Source organism: Phocoena sinus, chromosome 17 (genome assembly GCF_008692025.1).
Source record: "Phocoena sinus isolate mPhoSin1 chromosome 17, mPhoSin1.pri, whole genome shotgun sequence".
In the NCBI taxonomy this organism is placed as follows: domain Eukaryota; kingdom Metazoa; phylum Chordata; class Mammalia; order Artiodactyla; family Phocoenidae; genus Phocoena; species Phocoena sinus.
The window spans coordinates 23862150-23886696 of record NC_045779.1 but is presented as its reverse complement, the minus strand read 5'-3'; the positions used below and the strand labels follow the sequence as shown (position 1 = coordinate 23886696).

The 24547-nt window shown below is 38.8% G+C and overlaps 1 protein-coding gene across 1 annotated transcript; it reads right to left on the bottom strand.

The window, feature by feature from the left end:
* Positions 1-8877: 8877 nt before the first annotated feature.
* LOC116742210 (zinc finger and BTB domain-containing protein 10-like) lies at positions 8878-21435 on the bottom strand. Its single transcript, XM_032609558.1, is given in 4 exon segments — positions 8878-8888; positions 9305-9433; positions 9436-10192; positions 20401-21435. Coding segments are annotated over 4 exon segments (1875 nt in total). The 5' UTR covers positions 21379-21435.
* Positions 21436-24547: the final 3112 nt, after the last annotated feature.

The following is a 24547-nucleotide window of genomic DNA, read 5'->3' as shown; positions in this document are numbered from 1 at the left end:
GCAACCTGTGTTACTAATTTAGACTTATGAAGAATAATTTCTCCGGAGTTCCCTGGCAGTCCAATAGTTAGGATCCAGCAATTTCATGCCATGGCTTGGGTTTAATCTCTGGTCAGTGAACTAAGATCCTGAAAGCCACGTGGCACAGCAAAAAAAAAAAAAAATTCTCAGTTTTCTGGTATATAATAACACTAAAACATTGAATAACTGAAAATTAATTAATTGAAATTTAGTGGCTTTGCTTTCCTAAGAAAAGTTAAATGTATTTCAATAATCAAAAAGTAAAATTTAAATCATTATTTAAAAAATGTTCCTTTTCCCAGCATCTTTTGAAAAAAGTCATTATTCTAAAGTGTACAGTCTGTTCTGAGGGCACTTCTTAAATTCTGCCAAGCAGATTTGTAAATACAGGGTGTTTCTATTTATGTAATATTCTATAGTGATTTGTTCAAGACTTTCAAGTATTAGGATTTAATTTGTGATCTTTAATGCTACATGGACACTAATAGAGAATACGTCAACCTAAAACCTTAATAGATGGCAAATGTATTCTTTCTGTGAACAATAACAAAATCATATCCATACTACACATGTTAAAACCCATTTGAAAGGTACCAACTACTTGGTTCTTGATACCAAAAATAAATCTTAAAATAGATGAGCTTGTCCAGGTTGACAACAGCTTTCAAAAACCACGCTTAACTTAGGAATCAGTACATCATATCACTGCTGTACCTTATTTGAAATCAGCCAACCCACCTAGCAACTTATTTTTAATCAGCTGAGTTGATGTGAGTAAGATAGAAGCCAGGAAACCAACCAATCACTTGATACAAGAATATATTCTGGGACTTCCCTGATGGCGCAGTGGTTAAGACTCCACCTGCCAATGCAGGGGACACGGGTTCGAGCCCTGGTCCGGGAAGATCCCACATGTCGTGGAGCAACTAAGCCCATGCACCACAACTACCGAGCCTGTGCTCTAGAGCCCGTGAGCCACAACTACTGAAGCCCGCGGGCCTAGAGCCTGTGCTCTGCAACAAGAGAGGCCACCACAATGAGAAACTCACATGCTGCAATGAAGACCCAATGAAGCCATAAATAAATAAATTTTAAAATATATATATTCTGCTTCACCAGGAACTCTTGGTCATCATCTTTTTCTCAAAAAAATATAGGATTAAAAAATAAACTCTAACATACTTTGCTTTTGTGACATTCATAACCTTCCTATGGAAATCTTTCTCTTAATGTAAACTTAGCAAAAAGGGCTGAGACCTCTTTGCAAACAACAAAAGACCTTTTTTGAAGAGCTATTAAAACATTAGTTTTATAAGATAACAGGAAATAAATGTACACTATGTAAATACCATTCAAATAATCAGAGCTAAATGCTAAGCCACGTGCAATTTCTTCTATTTTTACAAACGTATTTTCTTCAGTGAACAGAGATATAATAGCTGACCCCTTCCCTAAGAGAAAAAAAAAACCAGGTTTTATACATAAAGTCCTTTTGTACATGCAATCTCATTTAAATTTCACTACATATTTATATAGTTACGAATATTCTTATGCTCAACCTTTAAGAGGAAACTAAAGCTAGTGCAGAGTGCTGCACTGTTTGTTAACCGTATTACACTACCTCCTGACAACAGGAGCACCAAACCTGGCACTAACCAGGCAATTAAAAAAAAAAAAAGTACAATCTGCAATGCTGGAAATGAGAGTGCAGAAGTATAAACATCCTAAACTTACTTTCCTAGTGATACTTGATATCTACTGCTAAATGCGCAAAAACAAACCTACCTACGCTCTGTGCCAAACCAGCCTTCACTTTATTAACCTCTTTAATAAAAGCACCTCCAAACTTTTAATTGTCCCTAGTTATTAGCTGTCATTGTTCTTTAATACATTTTGTCTATCTTCAAAGCAACTTCCTCCTTAGAATGCACTTTTTTATACTTCTCTGATTAACCATGTATTGCATTCTTTAAAAAAATGACATCTTATTCATGGGTTTTTTAAAAACCTGATTACCAAGCAATGCAAAGAGAATGAGATGAAAAAAGAATGGTGTAAATCTCAGTCTCTACCTTCTCCCAAATTTATAACAATCATAACTTGATTTTCTTCACAAGAGTAGCAATATTTACCCACTTCACAAAGTTGCTATGAAAAATAACATTAGTAAACAAAAATATTGCATAAATTATAAAGTGCAACATAAATCATGATGTCCTTAAATGAGTTTAATCTTGGTGCATGTGGGTATAGGTTTCTCTTGGACCACACTGGGCTAGCATCACTTCCAAAGCATCTGGTGCTTAGTACAGCACCTGCCTGTAAGTGCTAAACAAAGCTAGGTTGGGAAGGAGGTCTCCCTAACCGTTTGCTTTTGGTTCTCACAATTCCAAACATAAGGCAGGTGCAGACTAATCCAGATTTTCTTAAAACACAAATATTCTTTAAAAGAATGAAATATGAGAGAGGACATCAGAAATCAAGGTTCTAGAAATAACTACAACTCCATCCTACAAAAACTCAGTAAGGTCTATTCAACTTTTGTTTTCATGTAAATATATACTAGCAACAAATTTCTCTTCTCTGAAGATGGTTTCAGAGAACTAAATTTGATTTTTTTCCATAAAGTTATAGATTTTTTTCTCTTCATTCACTGTGTTCGAGTTTTTTTTCCCTTTCAGTGGAGAGTAAATTCAGTTGCAAATGAATTATACAAAGCACCCTTGATAGTTCTATAGCAGCCTAGAGACTCAACAAATAGCAGTTTCCCTTTACCCCCAAACTCGATGATTCAAATGACAGACTAGGCTCTACTGTTTCTTCTTTGCTTCTATTCAAACAAGGCTGTTATTTCTCCCATGACTGGGCCTTAACAGGTCTCCCTGGGACACTCCCCACTCCAATTCATGAACAACACCCTCCAAATGCCTTTGTGTTAAAGGCAAATATATACAGCTCGGATCTCTAATTTAAAACCTCTCACTGCCTCAGAGTCTGTAAAATAAAATTCACAATTTATTACCATGTCAAACAGAGAATTACAATCTGGCCCTAACGTTTGACCCAACCTCATCTACCCCTACGACACTCCTCTTTCTAGTCTTTCACCCACTTACTCCAATTTCTTGCCACCTTGCACCCTCTCCTGGCAAACTCCTATACAAGATCCAACTCTATGAAGCTTTCTCCAACTCTTATGAGCAGTCAGGAACCTCCCCCATTGCACCCTCTCCCATATTTCTGATTTTAACATTTATCACACTGCACTGGTATGTTTCTACCCCACAGCCATCCTACTGTGAACAAGTTCTCAATCTTGACAGCAATATGACCTGACCTGTTGCTCAGTTTCTTGTGGATTTAAATAAAAATTTTATTACCAAATTTCCTCTTATGATGTGGAAAGCTATTTTGGAGTCCCAGAAAAGTAATAATATGTGGTTATAAGATAAAATTTCTGGTCACCCCAGAATATTAAACCCCAGAATATAATATTTTGGTCACCCCAAAATATTATATCAGAAATAAAACATTTAGTCTTACAAAAATTTTCAGGGGTTGACACTTACAGGGTTTAGACAACTTAATACCATCAACAGATAGAAGTCACAAAAATGCTTTTATAACTGATCCACACATGGCTTCTTCAACACACAGCTTTAGTCTGGCCACACAAATTCTATTTCTTTAAGGCTTATAACTTGAAGAGAATGATCATTAGTGTAGCCATCTCTTGGATCAGATACGGCAGACAGGGAAGGGAAAGGAACACTAGGCAGAGGAAAGTAAAGGAGAAGGAAAAAAAAGATGGCAGAATACTCCTATTACCATATAGTTACCTATTATCATCCTTTTAAGATTAAATATTGAGGAGTCATATATTAGTATATTTTGCAGTCCATTAGCTAGTGGTGGACATTCATTTTTTAAAATGAGCCTCAGGCCTTCAAACTACCATTTAATACCCAAATGTAACAGTTTCTAGAGAAAAATGACTTTAAATCACTTGTAGTTCATCCTTTGTAACATACTCAACCAAAAGGATGCCTGTAACGTACAGCAGTACATCTGGAATCCCTTAAGAAGAAAGAACTAATCCAGGTCCATAAACCTGTTATGTGAAACACTTGGGTTAAGATGTACAATGCATAAATTTTCAGATTTTAGGCAAGTAATAACTACAACACCCCCAGTGGATGTAGGGTAGCAACCTGTAATCAAAACGGTATTTCTGCAACAAAACATATGGATATTCACATTTTAGGAAATAAGTAAAAAATATAAATAGGTGATTTTGCTGTCAACTGATTATCAGGTTTTGCTGCCAAAATGATTTTTAAAAGCTTTGATTTATAGCCTCCAAGATTTCATAATTATGCAATTTTCTTTCCTTCTAATTAGAGACATTATGTGTGATAAACTCAAGCCAAGTTAAGTGGAAACATTTTAAGTAGTTCATACAGTAACTTTATATGGCATGGCCAAAATATTGGAAAATCTCAAATCAGATGGCCAATTTTCAAAGTTGTAAAAATGTTTAAATTAAAAAAAAAAAGATCATTTAAGAAAGCATTTCAAGATTCTGCAACATCTGAAAGTGATGCCACGTATAAATTATCACCCCAAATATAGAAGGGCATAAGTGCTGGTAATTCACTACTTCAAGTATGACTCATTAGGATATCTTAAAGATATATAATTTGAGCATTCTTTTCTTAAAGTTGTTTTCTAAATACTCGAATTAAATGCTTTTTAACCAATAGACAATTACACAAATTAAAGATGTTAAAGCTTAAACCTGAATTCAACTCATAGGAATTAATAAAAATTCACAAATGCCACAAAGCTGTTTTCCTATCCAAAGTACAGATGGGAGAAAGGAACTTTTAGATTGTTTTAAAAGAACCCTAAATTATATCCTTTGATCAACTAAAACCACCTTGCGTCTGAGTATTTGTATGGCATCATGAAAAATTCAATTATCTAAATGAAATTTTACCAGCTTTTATTAGATAAAAATTAATTGTTTAATCTACTGTTGCATTTACTAAAAAATGCTTTTGAGGAAATTGCCAATTATACTACGTGGTGTCAACTATCCAAACCCCCACTGGAGAAATTCCTTTCAGAATTCAGTACCAGAAAAGTTTGTCATCCCACAGAACTGGTACATTTCCTCACTTTGAAGGGTTTCTTATCATCTTAGAACCAACAAAAAGCAATTTTAATTAGGCTAACCATATTAACACTCTTGGCTAGCACACTTCTTTATTGCTATATTTTATTTGTATTTTGATAATTTGTTTCTTGTCAGTCATTCAAAATCTTTGTTCAAAATGAGGTATGTATTGCATGCAGATATAATGTATTACATACAGAGTACAGTTATTTACAATGGGGCAACTTGCCAGTGTGACTGGCACAAATAATACAAAAATACAGATTCAGAAAACCCAATGTTCCATGAGTCCAGAGTAGATCAAAGATGGGATTAACATACCTGACTTGTTCCAACAGTACAGATGAACACACTGTGTAAAATAATGTAGGCATTATTTTTGCCCCTACGATTTAATTTCTAATCTTAGATTTACATGTACTTTATTTATTTGGCTGAAACTTGTTTTCTGGCTGTAAATCAGGAAGATGAGGTTTTGAAATTTTTACATTATCAAAGGAACTCACTAAATGACTCCTTTTTTTCCTATTTTATTACCCAGTACTGTTTTTCCTAACAGTTTTAATTATCCAATAAACCCCAATAAGACAGTAAAAGACAGAAGTTTCTAACTTTTCCGGAGTTCCACTTCCAAATATCTTCATATTATCAAAAATGATTTGAAGGGAATCCCAGCAGTGAGTCAAATAATAGGTATACTAGCTTCTTTAAGATTAAAAAAAAATACCATCTGAATACAATCCCTGATAAACCTTCCTATCTCAGTATCTCAATTATTTCTTTATGAGGCATCCAAACACCACCTTCAACATTATATGACAAGAAGAAAACAGTATTTAGGGCTGTGATTTACAAATAGTAGGCTTAAGAATCTGGTAAGTCACAGTTCCTACAAGAGACCCACAAATCCAAATATGCCAAGCACTGCTTATAGATAAGATAAGCACTGCTTATAAATGGATAATTCACCACATGTTTAGGTATAGAATTTTAAGTACGTTTAAAAGCATTTATTTCACTGAAAAAATTTCACTATTTTTTCAGTAAGTGAAAATGAAAAAAAGTATAACCATTAATGTGGAATTCATTAAAATGTTACAAGTTTTAAAATGGGCCTCATTTTTTAAGACTGGGTCACTAGTTTATTAACTGCCAAGCTTTTAATGCCAGACAGTCCTAAACATGGAACCTGCCTCTATTTTTACTAACTGAATGACCTTGAGAAAGGCCTTAACCTTGGTAAATAGGGACCCACTGTGTTCTTTACTGGTCAGAATTTGCCTGGAGAGTTCTAGTCAATTCTGTGCATCAACAATTTCAGGGTGAAACAAACTGTCTATGGCTGTTAAGAAGGGTTGTAAAAGGGTTTGGCATTCACAAGGTGGGAGGCACAGCACTTAGCCTAGAAGAAGGGACTTCAGGGGAATTTTTCAAATGTTAATATCTGAAGGGTTATCAGGTTGATTAGAGAGATTAGAGGTTAGGCTCAGATTATACTACTAAAAATGGCAGAATTAGAAGTTAAAGAGAAGCAAATTTTAGCTCAATATAAAGTAACTTCCTAATAATGATATTCATTTTAACCCTGGAACAGGCTGCTTCAAAAAGTTATTCTAAGTATTAAAACAAAAGGTCAGGCTGAGGCTATAATAAGACCACCTATCTAGAATTGGGTAGAAAGTACACCTGCACTGGAAAACTGATTTTAAATAATCTCCAATAGTCTGTAAGGGGGGACTAAGATGACCACGCGAGCTATGTTTTTGTATTTGTCATTTGTCATAATAACCCTATAAATAAATAGCATATTCTAAAGAAGAGGAAAATGAGGGCACAGAGTTTAGCTTAATTGATTATGGTAACATATAAGTGGCAGAGCTCACTTCCCAATCCTGATTCAATTTGGGCTTTCCTCTACCATCAGCAGATTTCAACCTTGGTTCACAACAGAATCACCTGCAGAATTTATAAAGTTTCAACAACCAGGCCACATCCCAGACCAATTAAATCTATATCCCTAGCAGAGAGATCGAAGAATCATGGTGGCCTGTAAGTTCCCAATTAATGCCAACATGCCAGCCATGATTAAGACCCACTGCTCTATACCAAAAGTTGGCAACACTAGAACACACCCATGTTCATTTGTTTACATACTGTCTGTGACTGCTTTCATGCTACAATGACAGACTAAAGTAACTGACTTTATGACCAATGAACCCAAAAATATTTACTGCTTGGCCCTTTACAGTAAAAATTTGCCAGCCTCTGGCTCTGTATCATATTATGTTCTAGCTCTTACAGGACCCATTTTCTGCCACTGAATGAAGGTGGATTCAGAGGCACTAAAAGTTGTGAAAAGTTTTAGCAGCTGGAATGTAGCACATCACTGATACAACCAAACTTGTGAGTTAAGCAAGGCTCATCAGATACTAATGTGATATCAATGACATAACAGAATTTTCATTTATAAGATATTAGAGATAAGTTAAAAGCATACTAGACTACCAAAAATTAATTTATGATAGACCTAGTCCATTGATACAGCTAGGGGTGCTTGCTAAGATAATCACTAGCAATGTTATTTTTGAAAGTATGCACTGTGGTTCAAATTACTGCTTTTCTTCTCTTTGAATCACTCCAATTATGTGTGGCATTAATTTTAAGAATGGGGTTAGCGCTAATTAGTTTTTGTCAATCAACTACTATACAAAAAATCTGCTAACTCCTTATATTGCGTGTTATCTACATAAACTAAAAAAAAAACACTACAGGTTTCCCACCATACTACTAAATGATTAATTCATGCAGAAAAAGACAACGTAGCTCTAATTCTGAGAACTGCTTCAAGGTCTTCTACATTAAAAATTAAGACAAAACATAAAGTGCTGCTAAGAAAGTCTACTTACCATTAATACTTTAAAGAAACTACCTCTGGGGTTTTATTGCTAAAGACTTGATAAGTAGGAGGGGAAAGATCAGCAAATAGTATTCGTTACACATGCATACTGATTTTCACATGATTAAAAATTTCTACCAATGAAAATTAAACCCAAACCTAAACAGCCAGAGGAACCATTTCACAGGATTATGGCATTTTGCCCTTTGGGAACTAACAACAATGATTCTCTTTAACAGAAAGTACTCCATCCCCAGATGATCACCATCACGTAACTCAGACACTGAACAGTTATAGAGCTCTGAAGCAACACAAGCACTAAATACGACAGTGGTAGACAAGTCTGGGGTCCACATAGGAAAATCTCAAACCCACTGGGCTACTTCTTCAAATAAGTTAAACACAGACAATCAAATTAAACGTAAAGAAAAGTTTCAAATCTATTTTCACTCTTCAACAATCGTCCCCCGTTCACTCCATTTTTTTAAAAACCCACACTACAAATGTGATATGCTGAGGTTCTTATATATATATATTCCTTTGGGAATATATTGAAGAGAAAGGTCTCAGAGGCCTCTCTCTTACTTAACTAATGTAAATGAGAATGAAAATGAGGTAATAGTGGGACAAACTTAAAATATTCCAGCTTCTGAAAGATTTATGCGGAGCACAGAACAGCAGCTCTAAACAAAGTAGAATAATCCCATTAACATTTGCAAACTTCTATAAAACAATTATATGTTTACGAACAAAACTGAGAGTAAAGAATGTTAACTAGATCTCAAAAATGTCCTGAAATGACAAACGGATCACACATTACAACCAGAAGATTTTACCTTTTCCAGTACTGGGTACAAAAAGTGATCAGAGGCTAAAGATCAGGCAAGTCAAAGAACTATACATGGAGTCCACATTCCATAAAATATGGGCAAATTCCTGTATTTAACACAACCTTTGAGAAACTCACATCTACATGCTTAGAGAAAAAACTAAGACATGCCAAATCTTACATTTAGTATAAGATGATGTAAGATATAATATGTGCTTGTTTGAGTGATTTTCTCCCTTCTATTATAAAGACTCAAATTTTAGTATTACTTATGTGTATTCTTTTTATAATGAAAAAAATACTTTAAGAATACACACAAGATTATATCCAACCAGAATAAGAATGAAAACTGAAATACCTCTGTATATACAATATTTACCTGGTTCTTCCTTGATGAATGACAAATCTTCTTCTGGATAGGCAACAGGTGGCTGCATCACTGAGCAATCTTCTAAATTTGTTTCATTATTAGGTGGTATATTATAAATAAATCTCTTCGTAGCTTGGGTTTCCTCCTTGTTTTGCCAGTCTCTTGAATTCCCTGGGAGCCCATATTATTCCAAATAAACACTTTTGTTTGACCTTGAGACTCATTTTCTGTCAATTCAGGTGAACCATCCTGGACCCAACTACTGTCATTCATTTGGTAGTTTTCTATTTGGCCCTCGTCGACGTTACAACCATCATTTTCAATTTTTACATTACTTGCCAAATTGGTAAGATTCCGTGTTGCCCAAAAACTGGCAACTTTTTGATCCCGTGATGAAGACAGGCCATCTCTGTTAACTGGTTTTCTATTATTATAGTCCACAACTACAGACTCTGGAGCTTCTGATTTAATGCTTATATTTAAGGCATCTTTAATGAAATTTCGGCAAGTTTGAACAACTTCACTCATTTGAAGATAGCTGGCCACTGTCATTACTTCAATGGCATTTTGGCTTGTGAGCACCAGGTTACCAGAATACAAGAAGTCCAAGATGACTGAAAAACCTTGAACTGCAGCAATATCTAAATGGGTAGTATTGTTTTGGTTAGGGCTTTCTTTGTTTGAAAAGCAATATAAAGTCTTAAAGAAACGGCTGCCTGCAACCAGGATGTTCTTATGAGCTTTAAAGATTTTTCCGCTCACCACAATGCTGACATCACAAAGAATACCCTTCTTCCTCTGTTCATTTAGTTGTCGAAGAAGTTGATAGCAATAAGAGTTCTCATTTGGCCTACTATTAAAGTCACAGTATCCCTCCTCTGATGGTATTTCTGACTCCTGTAATAGATGGAAAACATTAATATTAAATTCTATTTACTTTTTAAAGCCATCAGACCAAAGACAACAAATCATTATCAGTAACTTTTTAAAAAGCACTATCAAATACACTAATTTGTTAGTAATTTTTACATATTGAGACTGAAGTGTTCACAATCCCAAATATTGAGGAAAGGAGTGAGTGAACAGCTTAGCTTGCTGCAAGCCACTGTTATCACACAAAAAAAGGAAGAAACATCCTGAGGATCAGAAGAATTTCATTTAAAGAATATGTATCACATATCATGTTATCTTTTCAAATATAGCTGAAGACATGGATTAAGAATTATTTAAGAGACTCCCCTGGTGGCTCAGTGGTTAAGAATTCGCCTGCCAGTGCAGGTTTGAGCCCTGGTCCGGGAAGATTCCACATGCCACGGAGCAACAAAGCATGTGCGCAACTACTGAACTCATGAGACACAACTACTGAAGCCCACGTGCCACAACTACTGAAGCCAGCGCACCTAAAGCCTGTGCTCCCACCACGAGAAGCCACTGCAATGAGAAGCCAGCGCACCACAAAGAAGAGAAGCCCCTGCTCGACGCAACTAGAGAAAGCCCACACACAGAAACGAAGACCCAACGCAGTCAAAAATAAAAATAAATAAAATAATAAATATGTAAAACTCTTGGCAAACATTGAGTCAAATAGTTTAGGTCAACAAAGTTAATTAAATCTAACTAATGATAAAGTTAGGACCCTAATAAAAAATGTGCTTCAAACTACAGGAATAACCAAGTATATAATTTCCCAATCAATTTTCAAAATGACTTATCTCTTAGGATCATAAATACTATCCATCAGGTAAAATTCCTGAACTCAAAATTCTTAAATGTTTATAATCTTCCCTCTTAGCAATCTTATAAGTACTCATTACAGTTCATTTTAGCATCACTAAAGCTATGATAATTTCCTATAAAATAACATGGGATATCAACAGAAAAAATAAAGGAGTGTGATCTAGATTTGGAATGCTGCCTATGCTAGTTATTAAGCGTGTGTCCTTGGGCAAGTCACCATGCCTTCTTAAACCAGAAAGCAGTAAGTACTACGAATGTTTCTAATTAAGAACTTCAGGACTTTACTCACAGAGTGACTAGGTGTCTATTCTCTCAGCACCTTGCTCAGTAACTTTCATAGATAACTGAAGTAACAATTGTTTCCAGCAAAAAACGTGCTTAGACATTTCTAGTAGAAAAGATAACTGACAATGCTGACCTTATTTAAGTGTTAAAGATTCGTTACTTTCTTTGGCACAAAATATTAAATACAAGTCATTACTATAAAATAATGAGATACATATATACAGATCCATGAATATATGAGCCTGGGAAAAACATGGAAAAGATACATGCTGGGAGGACTGATATACTTGGAGAGGAAAAGAGAGAAGGAGGAATTAGGGGGAAAAAGGGTGTAGGGAACAAAGCTGTTAGGACTGCAAAATATTTCTCATTGAATATTTTAAATGGTGGTGAGATTCCTGAAGCAATCCCACATCTCCATTTAACCCCACAATAGGTAGGGCTAAATTACAAAAATAACAGGTTTCATTCTGAGTCCTGAACACATGGGGTCATGCATATAACAATCCCAATTCTCTGAAACTAAACCAGATCACATACTCTATCTAAGAATTTTCGTGCTGCTTCCAGGTATGAGAAGTCAACTGAAAGAACCAAAACACTAGAATTCCGGGACACTTCAGTATTTCACCAATAGTGAAACATTACAGATAACTGCAAATCTGGAGTACAAGATCACTACAGAATGAAGCACAGAAAGTGGAGAATTTCCATTGCATTTCCAACTGACCCTTGGCAGCATCCCTATCACTTCCCAGAGCCTCAAGTGCATACTTATACTTCATACTTATACTTACTGCATACTTATACTGCATACTTATACTGTATATTTATACTTCATACTTATACTTACTGCATACTTATACTGCATACTCATACTGCATACTTATACTGCATATTTATACTTCATACTTATACTTACTGCATACTTATACTGCATACTCATACTGCATACTTATACTGCATACTTTTATACTGCATACTTATACTGCATATTTATACTTTATACTTACTGCATACTTATACTGCATATTTATACTTCATACTTATACTTACTGCATACTTATACTGCATACTCATACTGCATACTTATACTTACTGCATACTTATACTGCATACTCATACTTCATATTCATACTTCATACTTATACTGCATACTTATACTGCATACTTTTATACTGCATACTTATACTGCATATTTATACTTCATACTTATACTTACTGCATACTTATACTTCATACTCATACTTCATACTTATACCTCATACCTACACTGCATACTTATACTGCATACTTATACTTCACACTTTCACACTGCACTTATACTGCATACTTATACTCTAACCCCACCCCCACATTCTTGCTCTGTCAGACCAAAATATTCTAAATTGGCTATACTCTCCTACTGGAACACCCAATCCTAAGCAAAACCTGCTAACAGCCACAGTTGGAGTAAAGTAATCAAGTTATTCATGATTAAGTCCCAAATGTTTGCTTTGAGGGCCTGGAGGAAAGGAAGTGAGGTAACATTTTAACTTTTAGATCTTGTACATAAACCAGTATGTTGTGAAGTTTCAAACTATTTAGCAAAGGGGATGGGAAATGTTTAGGACTTGTATGAATATACAAAGAACTAAACCAATACTAAAAATATCTAAAATAGTTACTGCTGTAGTATAATTTTCTACAGAAGCATCATACTGTTTATTTTTACTAAAAGACTTTTTACTAATTTGCTTATGCTCTCTATTCACTACAGCAAATTTCCAAACTGCATCTTTCTTTGATGCAAGCCTAAAACTAAGCTTTGCTATGCATGCCATACCTGTCCAGCAAAGCTCATTCGGTTTGAAGTTCTAACAGGTATTGTAGTAACAGTATGAATACTTGGAAGAAGCAAAAATTTTAAGCACTAACCAAAATTTAGCAGCACATCATGAAGAGTCTGTGGAAGCAGTGAATTAGCATTTACAAGTCAAGAAGTGCCTGAAGTTTATACACTAAGCAGTTCAAAACACTTTAAAAAGGAGGTGGCTACATCATAGCAGTTATTTTAGGCCACGGTGACTGTTCTGAATTTTCTGGGCCAGTCCTAATTTCTGTAATTCTCTGCCACTATCAGACCAAATGTCCTAATTTTTAAAAATAACTTAGACAAAAGCCTATCCATCAAAATATTTGCCCATTCCATTTTTGACACAAACTATACAAAACCGAACACACTATTCAACCACTATTTTTTCTCATTACTATTGTGCAACAACAGTAATGTTACCTGTTTTTACAAGCAACACTAGCTGTTTCTCCTTCAGTATCGATCAGAGCACTATGCCATGTTTCTGTAGCACCTATTAAACATGCTCTTCACAATGAAGCGTTTACAAGTCAAGAGTATATGTATTCAACAAGCGGGAGTATTATTTGAGGATATGGGTAAAACAGAGCAAAATATGCACTAAAATAAACTGCCAATATTATTTGCTGAACCAAATAAATTCCTAGTACTAAAGACAAAAATCATAATAGATCCCTAAGAAGTCATCTATCTCTCTAGTTCTTTAACATTCTATGTCCATTCTCAGTATATTGATAAACATGAGATATCACTGATAAGTAAAAATATACTGATAAAAAGGTTTAAATATTTCCAAAACTAGTCTTTTTAAAATTTTCTATTCCCTTTCCCAAAAAGGAAAACACGACTTAGCCCAGACATTAGTCTAAACTAGATAAACAAGGAGATTTGAAGGAAATGGACACTCAGACTTCAAAAATCAGATAATTTGCTATACCAGAGAATCTATAAATATGAAAAGTCTTCCGTTATTTTATTTGTGAAGATGCTCATACGTAAAATTATAATTTTAGATCTGGAAGACACCTTAATTAACTTTTCCAAAATTAAGAAAATATAGAAAAATATACATTTGGTTAAAATCCTCACAGCTTATTATCTTCAAATTTATTTCCAGAGAGGCCAAAAAATAGTAAATATTTTACTCAGAGAAAAAGCTGCTAAAATCTTGAAAAATCCTGACTTTACTCACTTATTTAATAAGCATGAAGTGAATGCCTTCTTTAGACAGGTTGTACACTGCAGACCCAAAATGAATTAGTTCCCAACCTGCAGTTATCACTACTGAGCAAGATTCTTAAGGTACTGAAGAGTATAACAAGCATGTTATGAGAGCAGAGAGGAAGTGCATCTAATCCAGTTTTTTTGGAGGTGGGGGAGGAGATGCTTTTTGAAAGAAAGATCTGAGCTGAACCTTAAAGGATGCAAGAGTGGAATGGCAGGATGAGCACTCTAAGCAAATGAGATGGCATGAGAAAAAGAACCAAGATGGTCTACAGATCCTCACAATTCTAGATTTATGAGACCTTCACGGTGATCCCAAAAAAGCCCAAGAAATGCAAATATACTCTTATGAATGTTTTTGGAGCTAAGTGTCTATAAGGTGCATCAGATTATCAAGAGATTTGAATCCTGCACAAGATTAACCACTGCTATAGGTGCCTACAGAGCTTTAGAAGTAGCGATCTGACTGAATTCGCAGATAGAGATGACTGTGGCAGCAAAGTGGAGGATAATTATCAGGGATGAAGACTAGAGATACTGTGACCAGGGGAATCTATTGTTAATAGTGCAACACACTGCACTTGCCAAGAAACAAGGACCTTAATTAGGTAAGAGATAATAATGGGGGGAGAGGTGGAGAGGTAGAGAGGCAGAGCCTGGAAAAAAGTTTGGAAAGTAAAATCCGTACTTGAGTGATTAACTAGATTTCAAGGTAGGGGTGGGGAGGGAGATCAAAGGGTCTTCACAGCATTCTAGCTGGGGGCGCTAGATAATGCCACCAACCTGTAGAGAATCCAAGACCACACTACCCAGTCTCCCCACCCTTCTGAGGGGTACAATGGGAGAGGGAACTTCAGTTGCAGTGAGCTCATCTGTAGTCAATCCATAAATTAAAAAATGCTATTTGGCTTAAAAAATCAAGTAATTAGTATTTACCTCCATACCCAGAATTATAGTCCTCTTTTGATAAATGGATTAGTAGAAAACACAATTTCCAACACAAACATCAAAGTGTAAGCTAAAAGCATTAAAACCAAAAATCTTTACTACTTTTGCTGCAGCAACCCACTGGAACAGTATACTGAAAGATTCCAAACATCAATGTCCACTTACAAACCCAAATTCAATTTCTAGTAATGAGGACAAACAAGGCCACAGCGAACATGATGCCAAATAGATGCCTGCTAGTAGTACTGACAAATTATGTAAGTCAGTAGAGAAAGAAAGGAAGATCTCCTTTGCAATCTTCTATCACTTCTCTGATCTCCTTGAGAGATGGCATCTTTCCTTGCAATTTAAGTACTATCCCTAGAAATTCTAAATCTATAGGGCTGGGGTATTAGCCTTCAGGTGATTACAACTTCCAACCAATTTTAGATGCCAAAAATATGCTTTATTACGAGCTCTCCTCAAAACCCACACATACACACTACACAGGTGCTTCTAAACAGCAACTTACACATATTTCATCGTGGTTCTCCCCTGTTTAAAACTGCTAAATAGTTTGCCCATTGTTAGCAGAATAAAATATCAATATAATCATTTCAACATAAAAAGATCATCCATAACCTGGAGTCTGTCTACCCATTCAAACTTGATTTTTCATCCTGCTCAACAACCAAATCATCTAACTTCTCAGACACATCAAGACATCAATTTCCACTATGCTCAAGCTGCTTCCAACTGCAGTGCCTGGAATGCCCTCCCCTCTTCAACACTTATTCACTTAACACAATTAAGTTAGGAGCCAATTCTACAAGCTTCTCCCAACCTTCACAAATAGAATTGATGACTTTCCTTAGTGTCTTAACTGTAACTTGAATATACTTCTAACATGGTAGCTATCATTTTATGTCTGTCTCTCCTTACTAGAGTACAAGTTTCTTGAGGGCAGAAAAATGTCTTATTTATATAGGTTTATCTTCAGTCCCTTGCATCTACCTAATACGTGTATGTAAGTTTAAGAGGGAGAAACAAGCCAATTCTAGATACACTGTAACATATAGTAAAAACCACAAGGGAAAGGAACCAGCTTTTACCAAATCAAACACAATGAATGACTGTTAGAACCTATGTAAATATTATACAAACTGATTACTTAATGGGCATAGGCTCCATAGTCCTCTGTAATACCTATTTCTCCTTCCTAGTGAAAGGTTTTTTCAGTCTTTCTTCCAAATCTTTAAAACAAACAAACAACTTATTTTTGCCAAATGCAAAGAAGGCTGGTAGATCTGTCTTACCTTTGCTTTTGTTGCTCACCAACATATTCTAATTAGTAATTTTAAGCAGATCACTGATCTGAATTAAATATTTACTTTCTGGGAAGGTTAACTAAATTTATAACAATAACACATTTGAGTGCATGTTTTAAGCTTACTAAACTGGAAAGAGTTGACAGAATGTGTGATTTAGGCTATGAAAATTTCACAACTGGGTAGAAAGTGATCTGAACCAAGATACAGTGGTAATCACTGTTATTAAAGCAATTTTAAAGTCCTCTGGGCCGAATGGTCAAATCCTGAGCTAATCACTGAACCTGACTCTTAAAGATATAGGCAGTTGTTACTCAAAACAGAAACTACATGTTGTCCCTTACATCCTTATAAATACAAGGGTATTTCTGAAATAGAAGGCTCCAGAACAGATTCTGAAAGCATATTTATGGACTCTCCCATGAGCAATCCTTAACCAACATCCAAATAACAGAAGAATATCAAAGGCTTTAAGAATGTGCCACAGGGAATTCCCTGGCGGTTCAATGGTTAGGACTCCACACTTCCAATGTAGGGGGCACAGGTTCGATCCCTGGTTAGGGATCCCACAGGCATGAGGTACAGCCAAAAAAAAAAAAAGAATGTGCCACAGTTTTTTGGCCACCACCATGGAATTAATGGAAAATAACTTTTCTCTTACAGAGGGCGTAAGAAACAAAAAGTAAAGTAACCCTTATTCACATACTAAGATTTGGCCAAACTCTTCTCAAAAAAACAGACCTCCATGTGCTCCTGATTACGTTTAAATAAGAGAGGATAAACACACAGATGCGTCTATGTGCAAAGACTGTGGAAGTAGATAGAAGAAATTGTTATTGGGAGGTGAGGGGGAACTAGGTAAGAGGGAGACTCATCTATTATTTATCCTTCTATACTTTTCCAATTTTTGAAAATGAGCATGTATTATTTTCATAATAATAAAACTATCTTGCTAGTCCTCTGGGTTTAAAAAAAAAAAAAAGGGAGGGGAGGATAAAGGGAGTGAACTACACCCTAGCCTCAAACTTAATTCTTGCTGGAGGAACTCCAAAACTCTTATTTCAGCATTCTTAAGACAGGACAAGGCTAATGCAAGATATTTCTTACGAAGGTAAGAAAAACTGCATGTATGATGAGAAAGTGTCAATGTTCAAAGAACTGAATGGCCAGAGTCTCTAGAAGTATGAAGAAGAGAACTGGTTTGCTCTCTAGAATCAAGAGTGATTCCATGAGATAAAGTGGCTCCCAAACTGAGAAAACTGGTAACACTGAGACATGAGGTACCAAGTCCCCCCAAAAAGTGTTGTTATAGTTACCTACAATGAAAATAAGTAATGATGACAATAACAGTTATCATTTACTGAGTGATTACATGCTGGCATATATACTTTGCTTACATGAGGAAACTAGAAGTTAACTCATTTTCCTGCCAAGAAAGAGGATTAGGACTCAGGTTCCCCTTCTTTAAGCTCAAGAATGCTCTTACAGATTGTGTTATACTGCCTCCTACAGGTAATCAAAGGCTACATGGAATGGAAAAAAGTGATTAACTCTGCCCATAGGAAAAAATAAGTCAGTTCTTGAACCTGACACTCATGTAATAACAAGACAAAAGGATTCTATAGGTGGTACCTGGGGTCAATCACAAGGTAACACCCCAAACTAAGGTTAGTCAGAATGAAAACAAATAAAATCCAAACCAGGGAACCAATAAATAGTCATGTTAGACAAACATGACTACTAAACTTTATTACTCTCAGTCTAATGAAATAATGTCCTAAGAGAAAAAAGGTGGTCTAAAGATTATATCTGTAAAAAGGGAGTTTAAGGGGGCAAAGGATAAGGGAAGGATAACTCACGGATTAAGTCTAGAAAAGGTTTTACCTAAGGAATGAATTCCCTAATCCAGACATATGCCTAGGGGAGAAGGATACACCACACTAAGTCTATCATAAAGTTATCCAACTAATTCCCCTTCCTCTGATTTCAGGTTCACTAAGCAGCTAATTATAATTTGTACTCCCATTCAGATCTGCCTACACGAAGACTACGCTGAAGAAGATAAGAGCAACTGGTCCACTGGACTAGGAAAATTCATTGATTGTCTTTTTAAATGTTTCTAAATAACCAACTTACCATTTAGAAAAAGCACACTTTCATTTTCACAAGCCTTCCACCTCTCCATCATACTACTAAATAACTTCAGGAATATATAACTCTTTAAAGCCTCTAGACTCCTCTTCTGAAAAATGGGAACAGAATAATTACTTGGCAGAATAAGGGCCATCTGTATTTGGCATACAGAAGACAAGTTTGGCACTCCTGTGCCCGAGCTCACAAAGCTAGTAATTGCAGAAAGCTGAGATCTGAACCTAGATTTACTCCAAAACTTTTTTTTTCCATTGCAACATTCCTTATAGACTTCAGTCTCATTTATCACCAAGAACTGTAAGACTTGGGACAATTTACTTAACCTTTCTGGGCCTTATATCTTTAAGTGACCTTCCTTCTAGGGCTTAGGCAACTAAGACTTGTGCAAAAACTGTTGCCATCGCCCTCTGAGAAAAACAACCCTATGCTTTAACGTTAAAGCCTCAACTTCTGAGAAACTTCTGGGCTACAGGGTTATTGGATAGCGCCTAACTAACTCCAGTATAAGTGTTCCGAACAGCAAGAGCACTCCAATAAAAACACAAAGGGACTAATATCCGAAAGGTGACTTTCTAAAATCAATGGCTAGCAATACAAAAGAATAAATTCCATCCACCACCACAGGTTGTCTAAAAGTCTTCGAAGCACTGATCAACATCTGTCTGGCTTGAAAAAGGATTATCAAAATGGCAAGACTATTATCTTTAGACTAGAAATATTAAAACAAGAGCTAAGAACAACTAAAGTATAGCTTGTTTTATAACTAAGAACTTAACGATTTTAAGGAATCCGGTAAATACATGCTCTACCAGTCCAAATCAACTACTTGGTATAAGTAACTTTACATTAAACATTTCAAATATGCTAAGTTTAAAGTAAACTGCATTTATAAGAAACTTTTTGAAAAGGGGGGATTACAGAAAATCTCAGCACAAAAATCTGGGTAGAAGGAAACAAAAACTACCACAATTTACCAAAAGTATGCCTTTGGAAAGAGAAGTTCAACAAGTTTAATGGAGATGAATTTAGTAAAATAATCCACGAAAAAGGAGTTATGCACATAGCTTCCCCTACATTTACATACTGCTCTCATATTTCACATTATCCTGATATGATAAAAAATATTTTTCTCCGTTGGTTGTTCTCCTAAAAGGGGTTGCGTCAAAGATTAAGGAAATTGTTTAATTCATTCTTCAAAGAGTTACCAGATTTGACTTCCACCGGCAAGCTGAAAGACTACCAACATAAAGCAGCTTTCCTAAAACCACAGCTAATAACATTTTGACCCCACAAAGCTAACCTTACAGGGTTAAACCCTTCCACCTCGCGAATTAAACTTTCCTTTTGATTCAACCTGATGGGCAAAGAAATCTGCGTCATGAAAAAATTAAAACAAATTCAGCGCTACGATTAGAAAATTGTTATTCCCCCCTCCCCCTCCCCCGGTAACTTCTGAAAACTTGTCCCCAGGTTTTCTAACCCCCCCACGCGTAAGCTCCCGACACCTCTCTCCCAACAGGAAAGATGTCTTCACCCAGGAAAACGGGGTTTTCAGCTGATAAACCTTTCCCCCGAAGCAGAAGGAGAATACACCGTACCTGGGCGTTGGCTTCGTGGAGTTTGTGCTCGGTAGAGACGTGGTGCCTCAGAAGGAGGGTTTTCTTGTAGTTGCGGGTCCCTCGCGAAAGCTCGTCGTGCCCCACAGGAGGCAGGTCACCGCTTACCCCGTCCTCGGGGGTCTTCTGGCACCAGCCGCAAGACATAAGGCCAGTATCCTTGGAATAGCGCAGCCAGGGAAAATCTTTGAGCCAGGAGGTCTGAAAGGAGCACTGGAGCTTCTGCATTAGGGACTTGGGCCGCGCGAGCGGGAAGTGCTGGACAGTCTCTCCTTCGCCAGCTCCCACTCCGCTGCCCTCCGCTTCGTCCCCGCCATCGCCGCCCGACCGCCTGCTGCTGCTGCAGCTGCCGCCTTCCGCCCCGCTGCCGTCGCCCAGGCTCGCCCCCTCCTCTTCGTCCTCGGTGCTGTCGCTCAGGGACGCGCCGTCTGGCATCAACTCCTTCCCCTCCAGCGCGTCCAGCTCCAACTCCACGGCCGCGGGCCCTCGCCCATTGAAATGCCTCAGGGGCCACGCCGAGGTCTCGGGGCGGCCGCGGCTACTGCCATTGTTGCCGAGCCCCCCGCCGCCGCCGCCGCCTCGGAAGGCCAGAGTCCGACGGTTCCTTTCCGCTAGCAGGGGGCCCCCTGCGCCACCGCCGCCCAGCGAGGTGGGGCCGCCCGCGTCTTGGGGGAGCAGCAACTCCTTGGTTTCCTCGGCGGCGGCGGCCACCCCGGCAGAGGCCTCCAGGTCTTGGGGCTCCAGGCCCTCCAATTCCACTTCCTCGTCGGCCCCCCGCCCATTGAGCTGCTGCGGCGCTGGCGGCTGGGGCTGTCTTGGCTGGGGGTGCTGGGGCCAAGCCGAGGCCTCCCCGCCAACGTTATTGTTCGCGGAGCCGCCGCCGCCGCCGCCGCCGCTGGCGGTGACCAACCCGCCTCCTCGGAACGCCAGCGTCCTGCGGTTCATTTCACTGAACGACATGGCGCGCGCCGCCGCCGCCGCCGCCCGGTGCCCCGGCTCGCGCCCGGCCTCGGGCCGCGTCCCGCGCGCTCCCCCTCCGCTTCGCCCCCGCCCCCACCCCGGGCGTTCCGGTCTCGCGGGGCTCGGCCTCGCCCTCCCGGCCGGCTCGCGCTCGCTCCCCGGGGCTGCCTCACGCGTCCGCCACCGCCGCCGCCGCCGCCTCCGGCCGCCTCCTAATCCTCCACCCCCGCCCCGCTGCGCTCCGGGCAGCGTCCCGCGCGGAGAAGGGGGCGGGCGGCGGAGAGGTGAGCAGCGAGCCGGGGCGCGTGGGGCCTTCGAAGTTGAGAGGCGGAGTGCGGGGAGACCCTCCGCTGCCCCCTCTTTAAAGCCGCGCGCACACACCGACCCTCCAAACAGATATCCTTCCTCCGGCGCGCCGAGGAGTCCCAACCCGCTGCCGGCTTCCGAGGCGCTGAGGGCGAGAAGCACGTTAAACTGCCGGGCTCCGCCACATAACGAACCGACAATAAAGCCGGCGGAGCGTTTCCGTCCGACCAGGCCCCGGCGGAGGTCGAATGGCAAATGAACAACGGACCGTGCGCCCACAATGCACCGGGGTAGCAGTAACCGCTGGAGGGGGAAAGGGTGGGGGCCGAGCTGGGGGAGGGGGGCTGGGCTTGGGGCTGGGCTGGGGTGGGGTGGGGTGGGGGCGCCAGGGGACCGGGAAAGGGGCCGGGCCGCGCCTCCGGCCTGGGGGCGGGGGTGCGGCCGCGGGGAAGGAAGTCGGCCGAGGAGCGGGGGACAAAAGGCCGGGCGGCAGGCTGGGGGTCTTGGGGAGGGGGCGGGCGTGTGCGGCCGGGGCCGGGCTCCGCGGAGGACTAACAGCTGGCGAGTGTCAGGGTCTGGCCGTCTCCCCGCTGCCCGCACGCACCTACCCGCGCCCGGGAAGCACATTTTCCTTCTCTCGCCACGAGTTCACCTGGGACTTTGGAAATAACTGTGCGGTGGGAGCTGCGCTCCAGCCTTGTCATTTGCTGGGGGTGGGTGGCGGTGCCCAAGGAAGTGAACTTATTTTGTTCCTTCACAAAGACTGGACCAGGCTGTGCCTTTCACGCGAGGAGGTTGCAACCACGGACACCTCCTCGTCTGATGTATTGTGTGTGCGAGGCAGCACCTCAGGCCCAAGGCAATAATCATTTCACAGAAAATGCACCGCCCCGAGTGTCTTATTGCTGTGATGAAATGGAAATTTAAATAAAAGGTCGAACACGTGCGTTCAGTGGGAAGTATTGACATGGGTGTTACATCACCAGCAGCCAATCAGATAACTCCAGTCGTGTTTATACTTCTACAACCACCTTGTGAGTATTACAGTATGTCATAACGTTATAAATATTAGGCAGGGTTTTCCCCAAGAGTGGGGAGGAGTCTGCTTATACAGACGCTGCGTGCGACTCCGAAGATCGTGTGTGTAAAGGCAAGAATTGATTTGTAAGACTTGTTTTTTTTAACTGTTTACACTGCATTTGGAATTTAGAATGATTAGAAGAACAGATGGAGCTGGAAATGAAACTCTTACAATAATAATCGTAGTCAAGTTTTTCAGAAGATTTTCCATCTTAGAGCCCTTATACTCCTATTTAAAAATTTTTAATATGCTAAATTTAGCAAAATCTAAAGTGCTTAGATTCATTTTACTATTTTGAAATGTGAAACAAACTTGTAAAAACACAAGAAGAAAAAATAAAAGGAAAAGCAAAGAAAACAAGAAGTGTGAAATCTTAAGTTATTTTTATTCAAACCTATTTCAGGTTAAAAAAAGATTTTCAAACTATGGAGGAGCTTTTTACTCTTTTAAGAAATACAATAAGAAGACTAAATGAAACAGTGTATATAACCTTAAAAATAACTCAGTAAATTAAAAATTAAAAAAATATATTAAAAGTTTAATCACAAACTAATGTAAAATATGTTCAAGATAATTATTGAGTGGGAAAAAATGATATGTTACTTCTTACATTAATATATGTCAGGATGTGCATGGGGAAAAAAATACAAACTCTACAGTTTTAGATTATCCTGTGTTAGAGATTTTAATCTTCTACATTATATATTAATGAAAATTGTGTATGTTTAATAAAGAGCATGTGTTACAATTTTTAGGTTCTCTAGTCTTGTGATTCAGAAATTTCTTCTTTTAAAATAATATTTAAAGCTTTGAATATACCATGTGGAATATGGAATTTGCTGTTTTTCAAGATTAACTTTAATAAAAAAGCCAGATTTTCCCAGACATATTGTAAAATACCATTTGTCTTTATATATATATATATATATATATATATATATATTTTTTTTTTTTTTTTTTTTGTGGTACACGGGCCTCTCACTGTTGTGGCCTCTCCCATTGCGTGAGCACAGGCTCCGGACGCGCAGGCTCAGCGGCCATGGCTCACGGGCGCAGCCGCTCCGCGGCATGTGGGATCTTCCCGGACCGGGGTACGAACCAGTGTCCCCTCCATCGGAAGGCGGACTCTCAACCACTGCGCCACCAGGGAAGCCCTGTCTTAATATTTTTAAATGGACTAAACACATGCATGCACAACCAGACTCATATGTTATTGATTATATAGATTTAGTCAAAACAACTTTCACTTGATTCACTGTAATTTTGGTATCTGTGAAAATGAACAGTGTTGTATATCAAACAAAAAATATGACTTCTGCCTTATAGATGAAATGTAATTTTAATGTAAGGAATGATGATACTAACTTGCCACAAAAAGATTTTGGCTTTGAGTTTTTTTTTTTTCAGTAATGATCATATTGCCACCTGTCCATATTGTCACCTGGCCACCAGTGATCAACAGCTTGAAATTCCAATATAGGTCCTCAGGTTGGTACAGTTTGTGGGGTTTTTGTTGTTGTTGTTTTTTTACCGTACGCGGGCCTCTCACTGTTGTGGCCTCTCCCGTTGCCGAGCACAGGCTCCGGACGCGCAGGCTCAGCGGACATGGCTCATGGGCCCAGCCGCTCCGTGGCATGTGGGATCTTCCCGGACCTGTTCACGAACCCGTGTCCCCTGCATCGGCAGGCCGACTCTCAACCACTGCGCCACCAGGGGCGCCCCAGTTTGTGGGTTTTTAAAAAATTTTGTCCAGCTTTGTTTTAGTTGGAAAGTTTAGGACAG